Source organism: Phoxinus phoxinus, assembly GCF_949152265.1.
Source record: "Phoxinus phoxinus genome assembly, chromosome: 9".
NCBI classification, from domain to species: Eukaryota; Metazoa; Chordata; class Actinopteri; order Cypriniformes; family Leuciscidae; genus Phoxinus; species Phoxinus phoxinus.
The window spans coordinates 36028719-36039609 of NC_136884.1; the positions used below are offsets into that span (position 1 = coordinate 36028719).

The 10891-nt window shown below is 35.9% G+C and overlaps 1 protein-coding gene across 1 annotated transcript; it reads right to left on the minus strand.

The window, feature by feature from the left end:
* Positions 1–1923: 1923 nt before the first annotated feature.
* On the minus strand, positions 1924–6720 carry LOC307004559 (uncharacterized protein; the record flags this gene model as incomplete). Its single annotated transcript, XM_079623876.1, has 5 exons — positions 1924–2086; positions 4410–4584; positions 5120–5189; positions 5288–6273; positions 6528–6720. 5 exons carry the CDS (start codon positions 6718–6720, stop codon positions 1924–1926), a joined length of 1587 nt encoding a protein of 528 aa, XP_079480002.1.
* Between the last annotated feature and the right edge of the window lie 4171 nt (positions 6721–10891).

The window sequence follows — 10891 nt, forward strand, 5'->3', positions numbered from 1 at the left end:
AAGGAAATTGCACCAACTGGAGTGATGCCGATTAAATATTTAATTGTGTTGTTGTGTTTATAATTTGACCATGTCTGGGCCCTCCCAGGTGAAAAAAAAGTGCACTAAAATACATTTTATTTAAGTGCACTTAGTACACTTCCATAATGTACTTAAAGTGCTCTATTTTCGACCCACTTATTTTGCACTTAATATACTAAAAGCTTATTTTAAGTACTGCTTAATATAAACTGAAGATCATCTTAGTGTACTAAATTGTGCTTTTTTGGGACACATTGAAGTTGAACTAAAGTGTATTTCTAATATACTATTTCATATTTTTTAAAAATGTATTTCGTTAACACTTTAAGTACAATTGAAACCATCTTTAAATACAATAATAAACTATTTAAATAATAATAATAATTATATAAAAATTATACTTATAATGTATTCCTAGATTTTAAAAAAATGGACTAAAATACATTTTAAGTTCACTTAGTAAACTTCTATAATACACTTCCGTAATGTACTTAAAGTGCTCTATTTTCGACCCACTTATTTTGCACTTAATATACTAAAAGCTTATCTTAAGTACTGCTTAATATAAACTTAAGATCATCTTAGTGTACTAAATTGTGCTTTTTTGGGACACATTGAAGATGAACTTAAATATTCTTTTAACATACTATTTCAGCTTTAATTTTATCTTTAGATTAAATCTTTAATACATTTTAAAATACACTTATAAATTATTAAAAATATACAAATATATCAACTTTGCTCTTTTTATACAGACTTAAGATGAATTTAAACATGATTTTAAAATATTATTCAGCTATAATCCCCCCCTACTTAGAGCAATAGAACCCATCTTTAAAACATTTTTAAATACACCTTTAAATTACACTGTAAAAAATGTCCCTGTTAATTTACAGTAAACTACAGGCAGCTAGATTTACCTGTAGAATGCTGTAATTTTACAGTGGACCTGCTGTAATCTGAAACAACAGTTTATTACTGTAAAAAAATCCCTGTTAATTTACAGTAAACTACAGGCAGCTAGATTTACCTGTAGAATGCTGTAATTTTACAGTGGACCTGCTGTAATCTGAAACAACAGTTTATTACTGTAAAAAAATCCCTGTTAATTTACAGTAAACTACAGGCAGCTAGATTTACCTGTAGAATGCTGTAATTTTACAGTGGACCTGCTGTAATCTGAAACAACAGTTTATTACTGTAAAAAAATCCCTGTTAATTTACAGTAAACTACAGGCAGCTAGATTTACCTGTAGAATGCTGTAATTTTACAGTGGACCTGCTGTAATCTGAAACAACAGTTTATTACTGTAAAAAAATCCCTGTTAATTTACAGTAAACTACAGGCAGCTAGATTTACCTGTAGAATGCTGTAATCTGAAACAACAGTTTATTACTGTAAAAAAGATTACAGTACTGTGCTGTAGAAAATATAGGCTGTACAGTATACAGCACTGTCAGGTGTTTGGGTCGTTATTTTTACATTAGTGTTCTTGCTGTAATCTTCATAAACTGTGCATTAATATAAAGTCTATTTAAGTACTCTAAAATTAATTAAAAACTCGTTGAAATATGCTTGCAAACAAATTACTCAAAACAAAAGATGACCTTAAAACATGCTTTTATTAAAGCAACAATGTACAAAATATTCAATGAATTCAATTATTTCTGCTTCACTAGAGAAACTGGGTAACTCAATGCTTTGACTTCACATAAACATATGTGAGCAGAACAGAATGATGTGATGTCAGAAACATCTGATTGCAGAAATCAATGCTGCAACTGTAAACATGACAGAACTCAATACTTACTGAACTCCGTACTGTCACAAACATTATAGAACTCAATGCTGTGATTAAGTAAACATCTGGCACACCAGCACAATGCTCTGACTTCACCTTATTAAATAAAGCCCCACTCGAAGTCTATGAGTTTTTTTAAGAGGGTGGCCACATGCAAATTCACAGTGGTTGCCTTTTTCTGGACAAGCTTCCCCATCTTCTTGGACACCACCTTTGCCTGGCTTGCTTTGGTTCCTCTCTCGGGGTTCACACCAACAAAGCGTCTACAATGTAATTACAGAGAAATATTATACATTAAGTGAGGCAAGTAAAGATTAATTTAACTTTAATCATACAAAACCCATTGCATTCTCAATATGAATATTCTAGGTTGTTACCCATTATGGCAGTATTTGTTTAAGTTTGTTCTGAGGCATTTGAAGACCTGAGCATTTTAGAGTATTGTAGATAGCTTTCTATAGATTTGTCAGTAGTGTTAAAAGGATAGTTAACCCAAAAATTTAAATTGTGTCATCAAAAAGAGAAATAATTTCTTTCTTCTGTTGAACACAAAAGAAGATATGTTAAAGAATTTTGGTAACCAGACAGTTGACAGTTGGCCATAGTAGTAACAAAAAATACTATGGAAGTCAATGGGTGCCATCAACTGTCTGGTTACCAACATTCTTTTACAAAAAAAATTAACTCATACAGGTTTGGAGGAACATGAGGGTGAGTAAATTATCCATAATAATATTGATTTTTATGACTTTGGTTGGAGCATTTTAAGATAAAAATAAATGGTAATGCTACCCTTAAATGAGCTCAGAACTGTATTTTAAATGTAAAATAAAATTATGTCTCCAAAACACGCAAGTCCTTCAAAGCAAATAACTATTTTAGTCGACTGGATTGTTCAGACCAAGCTGTGGCATGGATCTCTACTAATGGCTGGTGCAACAATAGTGTATGGCATCAAATGGTGGACTAACAGCGCAAGCACGTAAACACAGCACACAAGTGCATTTCAACAGTGTGAACACCATGAAAAGCTGGCACGTAAAATGTAAACATGCAGAACATTCAAAGGACAGAAAATATGATGCGCTCATAATTACAAGTTGCGAGCAGAAATAACAAATCCGCAAGTCATGACAGGTTCCACACCCACAAGTTCTTATTGTACATGCAGATTTGAACATACGGACAAGAACTCTTCTACATTCGGGCACAGCTGAAATCTTTGCACACAAGTCAGATTTGACACTCGGGGCCGGAGCCCGAACCTTCCAGTTAACAAATGCTATTGGCTGCTGGCCAAATCGGAGCTCATCTTATTTTGATTGTCTGCTTCTATGCCGTGAATGTGGTCCTCCTGTTGAGGTTGGCCCTCAAAACAGAAAGCAAGATCCGGGATGACAGACTGTAAGAAGTTAGTTTTCTTTAGAATTTCATACATGTGTTTATCTTTGGTGTTTATATGCAACAGGTATAACAATTATATTGTTAAATTTATGTAGAATTTGGTTAGAATTAACACAAAATTTTAATTTACATATGTCTGATGTATTTAATCAATAATAATACTTCCATTGATACAAGGTTGTCTTTTGACATGATTCTTCTACAATGGCTGACCCAAGTTGGCATGTAAGTGATTTAGGACATTTTTACATAATTGACTTGTGTTACATAGATAAGGTAACACCAACAACTATAAATATAAATAAAATAGCTAGACACGTGCATGTTTTTATTTTTCTTTACGTAAAATGTAACAACTGAAAACAGATCAAACTGACCTGAAGGAAAATGTTAATGTCTACATGTCTAGCTTTTTATAATATCAAGAGTTGTCTGTGTTACCTTATCTATGTTACACAAGTCAATTATGTAAAAAATTTCGAAATATTTAAATCAATACATGCAAACTTGGGTATGCCATTTTAGAAGAATCAGGTCTAAAGACATCATTGTATTGATGAAAATGTTTAAAAAATATCAAACATATGTAATTGATAAATTTTGTGTTAATTCTACCCAAATAATACATACATTTAAAATTTTTATTTGTATACCCATTACATATACTGTAAACAAACTATAGATAAACATGTATGAAGTTGTAAAGAAAACTTGCCTTCTTACAGTCTGTCAGCCCGGATCCCGCGTTCTGTTTTGAGGGACAACAACAGCCAATTGCAGCTAATCAAAATAAGAGGCCAACAGCCAATAGCATTTGTTAACAGGAAGGTTTTGTTCTTGAGTGTTGGATTTGTGTTTACGTTTTACTTGCGAGCTTTGTCAGGGTGCTCACACTGTTGTAATTTACATGCACGCTGTGTTTATGCGCTTGCGCTGTTTTTTCCTCCATTGTTGACATAGAAATGAGAGAGAATTATTCTCTCTATTCAAAACATACAGCATGACAACACATTTTGCCTGAACCTAGTGCTACATTTTGTGCTACATAAATGTGCAAGCATAAACTTCAAGTCACTATCAAAAGGAACTACTGTAATCGTAAAGTCAATAGGAACAAGAGAAAGTCATCAATTTAACATTCCTGAACAGAGCTGATAAAACAGACTTAAGCAGAGGATTTACCTTTGAACAAACTCCAATGTTTTTGCAGCTTCTTCTTGGTACTGCAAATTGAAGACATAGTAGGTGGCAAAAACTGCTGCAAGGCCAGTGATGAAGTTCTGTTGGATGCCTTCACAGATGACGTTGTTTTCCACACTGATCATCCATCCTCCTAGAGTGACTTCATCACCAGCAACTGATTCAGACAAAAAATATAGTTAATGTCCTGAAACAGTATCAAATATTGGTATGAGTGCCCTATCCATGCATTTTCAAGGTACTAGCTAAAACACACACAATTAAATTGAGCAGTATATATATTTTTTTTCTCTATTTACACTATTATAACCGCTGCAAATCAGTACTTTCCCAATGACCTGTGAAGGCTAAAACAACAAGTTACATCTAAGAGCACAACAAAACATAAGTTAAAGGGTTAGTTCACCCAAAAGTGTTTTCCATACTTTACTTACTCACAAGCTATCCTAGATCTATATGACTTTCTTCTTTCAGCCAAATAAATTATAAATAAATACATATATATATATATATATATATATATATATATATAGACCTAGGATGGCTTGAGGGTTGAGTTAAGTATTGGATCATTTTCATTTTTGAGTGAACTAACCCTTTAATGAGGTTAATACAGAAAGAGAGCAATTACACAGTAGGTTATAAGCTGTTTTATTATTTTATAGTCCATGCCTTGCTTATGTGACACTTACCCAGCAGTATCAGTCGTGGGCTGGCAGGGAGGGTCAGGGTGTGCTGAACATCTGCTGCAGTGGCAGATATCTGTAGAACAGAAAAATGGTATGTAGTGAAATGAAAATATGTTTAGCAGGCATGAAGTAAATATTAAAACAAATAAAATAATACTAAGCAAAACTTACATCAGCACGGAGTATCAATCCCTCGATTCTTTCATCAAAGTAGGCCATCAGCAGCTGGATGAGAGTCAACTCCCCATCTTCACCCTGGGCAATGGCATCCTTGTTCTTTGCTTTTGTCATCAAATACTTCACTATTCCTTGTCCACATTCTTTAATGGATAAGTCCATGGCACGTAACACATTATTGTCAGTTAGTAACTCGAAGTGAGAGAAGATACTCCTTTGGGTAAAAAGGTAAGGCCACTGGATTCTCAAATCTTCAATGGAAGGTGCTGGAATCTGATTGATTGATTTGCGCTGAAGACAGAATGTTGTTTTCATAAGGTTTATCACTTCAGCCTTCTCACCACCTTGAATACCTTCCTGTCTGTAGATTGTCTCCAGCTGTTGCCGCTTTTGCTCCAGCGTATCATTTGTTTCTTCTGATGGCAGTTCTGGGTTAAATTGTGTGCATCCGTAAGAATCACTTGGCCTCTGCAGTGTTGATGTTCGGAGTCGTTTCAATGTCCCTGCACGGTTCATGTTCTCAATTCTTGTTTTTACTTGAGTAAGGAGTGAAGTAAATCCACCACCAATGATGACTCCTCCTGGTGTCATATCTGCAAAACTACTGGGGTATTGTTTAAAAATGTTACGGCAGATGATGGCACATTCATTGCGTGTGGGGTTAACCTCATGCTTTCTTATTTCATCTACCAGGATGCGTATCATCTGGCGTCGCTTGTCAGGAGCAGGTCGCTTGCCATTGGCAATGGCTAACTGCACTTCCTCAGGCATTTTATGCCAAGGAATCTCAAATGTTTCATGCCATTTACTGGATATGTTGGCTGATTGGCTTACCCTGCTTAAAGTACAAGGTGATGATGGTGTAGAGCTTGACAGTGAAGATGAAGAGCAACAAGGCAGTGGACTGGAGACTAAAGACAGACTTGAATATGTTGAATCAACTGGCACGGTTTCAAGATCAAGTATGACTTTTGTAGTTTCTGAAAAACATGAAAATAAAATCGAACCTATACATCAATATTTTCACAAAATGTGTAGCATTAGGCAAATCATTAACATAAAAACTTGAGATTTTGAATTCAGAAGGCAATTCAATTTAATGTTTTCTACAGACTTTAAGCATTAATAATTGAAACTGCCTTTGACTGTGGCTGGCCCAAATACCGCTCAATCTAAACAGTCCGTTGCTTTAACTAGACAGGACAACTATTAACACTAAATTAATAATAATTACCCATTCTGAATGCCTCCAGAAGTTTCCTTTGCTGTATAACAGGCAACAGGTATCCGAGATCATCCTGCTGTACATACTTGAGGTCTTCTGTTGATTCCACACCTGAGCTTTCAAGTGCAGTGATAATCCGTTTTTGAATATCCTCAGACATGTTGGGAAAAGTCTTGAAGATGATGACCTTTATTTCATCCATGATGGATGACATCACTCTAACGTTGGGACAGAATGATGAAGAGTTAGCAAAGACATGCCACAAAATGAATATTTAGGCAGTGGATAATAATCAAGCAGCTCTGCTTGATTGACACAGTAGTAGCCCTCCTGCACTGATGTAGTGACATAAGCATTAATGCAAGGTTGACGAACAGCCTGATGTACCTCAGTGATAAAGTACACTTCTGAATTCTTATGAATGACAGCCTTTTTTATTTGTCCTACTACAAGGCCATCATCTTTATGGCCAATCACAACAAACATGTTGCTCTTATATGCTGTCCCTTTTACAGTCACAGCATGACTAATAAGGGTATCTAGAGGATCAAAGTTAAGATGAGCAACTGACTGTCTTATCTTATCGTTGTAGTCTCCTATGATAAATTCAGTTCCCTTCTCTACCACAACAGATGATGGGATTAGGGTCCCAGCACTCAGAAACGATTGCAACAGTTGATGTCTTTCAGAAAGGGTTAAGCAGAGGTTTTTAAAGTTATGTAGCTTTCTTGCACATTGCTTGAAATAACCATGCTTACTTTCATATCTTAATGTCCATAGACGGATTAGTGGCCCAAAGTGACTAATGAGTTCCGGATAATGATTAAGGTAGTGGTGCTTAGGCTTAAGCATATGATCCCCAAAAATCTGCATTCTGATATGCAAATATTCATCTATCAGAACTCTTAAATATGCTACCTGGCCTGTAGAAATGGAGCACAAACAAGCTCAACAATCTCTTTCAGCTGTAAGATAAGCTGCCAGACCTCACTTTCTCCAGGAGTTTTTATTTTATCACTGATTAATATTGGCAACATTCGCAGAAAACACCAATTCTGAACTGCATGTCCAGAGAGTTTTCCAGCCCCTGGGTTTACCTCACAAGGTTTGTTGTTGGCATCATTACCCAGATATTTAAATTGGTCTATACGCCGATTCAATTCAACATAAGTGAATGATTTCTCTTTTGAAACAAGGTGGCTGAGGTATAATGCCAAATCGGTTGAGACAATGCCCTCAAAAAGATCATGCCCAAGACAAGGAGGTAATCCAGGCTGGCATACATGAAAATATGTAAGCTCATTGAAAATGGAGTTAAATTTAATGCCTCCACAGTCCTTTGGGTCCGCATTGCGACTCAGAGCATCAATATTTTTCTGATATGACTGTGGTGTGCGGTCAGGTCCCTTAGCCAAAGGATCGTCCAGAAATGTTTTCCGATCAATTTCACAATATCTGCAAAAGTGTGAGCTCTTGCTAAAATTTTCAGTGAAGCCCCCAATGTTGTGTGAACCCAAATTGTCGCCTGCTATGGCATACAATGTTCCCTTGCAGAGCTGGCCATCTGGCAAAGTTACTCCATTCAGCTCAAGATCTTTTAAATCATTCACAACAGTGCCAAACACTAGATCCTGTCCAAAATGCTTATAGTCTTGTTCTCGACAAAGCATCACAAGCTGCATCTGATCAATACTCGATCTATTGTGTGGCAAAATATTTGCAAGGGTCAGATACGTGGCCAAAATCTTGTGCTTTTTCCTCCCTGACCCTAGGGGGTTTACGACTTGAAACGAATCCTGATACAGGATTATGCCTATTGAATCAGCTGTGTGCTTAAGCAGCAAGTTGTTTTTAATATTTGTACCATCCCACAAATCCTGATAAACATTATCAGGCTCGACTCTAGTTCTTATTTGCTGCAATTGCTCCCATACTGACTCTGAGGACAAGAGAGAAGCTATTGTCTTTTTCACCGGCACATATTGTGCAAAACATTCTTTACCTGACTCATTTTTACCGAGACAAATGGGCACTGGCTCAACATAATTGAAATTACTTTTAATAATTTCTTGTAGTTTCAGATAAAACAATGCTATATTTTTGAGAAATTGTTCTTCGTCTGCTTTTTCTGGGTAGATCTCCATTTCTTCATAACTTTCCTGACTGGGACTGCCAAGTTGCATATCACTCTCATCATTACAATCACTGCTGATTGAATGTGCAATTGAGTCAACTAGACTTTCTTTAGAGCAATCTTTATGCTTTCTTGACACATGTGCTGTGAATGTAGACTTCACTGTAAATTTTTTGTCACATTGTTTGAAAGGGCATGTAACTGTCTTGCCTTCAGTAAAATGACTTTTCAGATGTAAAAGAAGGCCACGGATATCCTCACACTTATAGCTACACAAGTCAATATGACATGTTAAATCACCTAGACAATCTAGTTTAGTCCTATTCGTTCCATATCTATGGCCATATGTGTGACACTTGAAGGCTGAAAACTTAGAAAAAGTTCTTGTGCATTCAGAGAAACCACACTTAAATGATGCATTCGGCGCAAAACTGTGAGCTCGCATGTGCCTGACATATGCAAATGTGTTGCTGCATGTTTTAGCACAAATGTTGCAAGTTATCATTTTTATAATAAAATCCAAAGACCTCCCCTACGAAATAATCGCACAATATTAACTCAGAAAATCTTTAAGCTATAGAGCTGGTAAGTCCCGCCCCTCCGTAAAACCCCGCTGGACCTCAAAGTTGAAAAAGCGTCAATGCAAGTGAATGGGAGAAAATAATTATTTTCTGGTCCCGTTTGAATTGTGCCATGAATGTGAACATATGTTGTCTGTGAATTTTTTATATAATCTTTCGTGTGAAGAATGCTACAATTTAGCGGGTAGAAGTTTGATACGGGTAGACTTTGTGTGAGAGCACTTTGTGGACTACAACTCTTCGCTGCTTTCGACGCGTTTGAAACGTCAACACCACTAGCTCACGGCTCTAGCTCACGGATCCCGCTAGACATGGCTGTGTCTTTGGTGCACTTCACCGCCTTCTTTCAGGGAGAGGACAAAATCGTTGAGTTTGGCGAAAATCACGGGTAAGTCAACTTTATGGGGTGACGTCACATAGGCGACATGTAGTCTTTCTCGTTATGTCTTTTCCACAACTGCTAGCCGACGAATCATACCATATACTGTCAAACTTGTAACATGAAAGATTATATAAAAAATTCACAGACAACATATGTTCACATTCATGGCACAATTCAAACGGGAGCAGAAAATAATTATTTTATCCCATTCACTTGCATTGACGCTTTTTCAACTTTGAGGTCCAGCGGGGTTTTACGGAGGGGCGGGACTTACCAGCTCTATACTCTTGATTTAGTGCACATTTCAAAAAAACCCAAACAAATGGTAAAATATCCCAATCCTCGACGTAGTTTTGGTAATCAAGTCAATATCACAGGGTAACACTTTTATCAGTTTGCACTTACTTTGATATATTGACGAAGAGAAAAGCTGAATGCAGGTGTCCACTGATCTGTGCTGGCAGGGTCACAGTCGGAGTGAAAATCCTCTTTCTGAATATATAATCGTTTTCTTACTCGTCTTTCTCACATAATACAATTTTTAAGAAATGTAATTTTAAACCTGTAATGTAATGTTAATCATTTTTGAATGCACGTCTGTTGATGGCGATTGATGAGTCCTGATGTTTTTTCCCGAGTTGTGAGCGAGCGGGCTCAAGCTGGCTCAAGCATGTGACCAGACTACAAAAAATACTGTATTATCCCGTAATACTGAACAGTAGCTTGCCGTTATTATTTTGCTTGTAAAATTCAGCATAATTTACAGTATTCAGCTGTATTTTTGAATAACGGTAAATTACTGTACAAAATCTCCCGTATTTTTACAGGATTTTTTTACAGTGTATTTAAAATATAAGAATATACAATCATATTATATTTTCATATAGAAAATAATTTATAGTAAAAATGTATTTTAACTATGTCAAAAGTACACTATTACTGTGTTATTATAAGCTAAACATTACTTCATATTTTGTTTCTGAGGTGTTGCAGTCCAGCAATGTATGTGCGGTTCCCACTGATCTGTTTTACAGAAAATGTGTTTTGATTAGGGCTGGGATAAACGATTATTTTTTAAACGATTAATAGCGATTATTTTTTCGATGCATCGATTAATCTAACGATTTTTTCCCCCCCTGTCCGATTCGATTATCTGCCCATTAGTTGACTATAATAGCAATACATGTTGATTTACATGTCTGAATGAAAAAAGCATAAATTCCTTAACATTGCAATATATGTTTATTGCTCTTAAAATTCCAAAATAAAACATTGT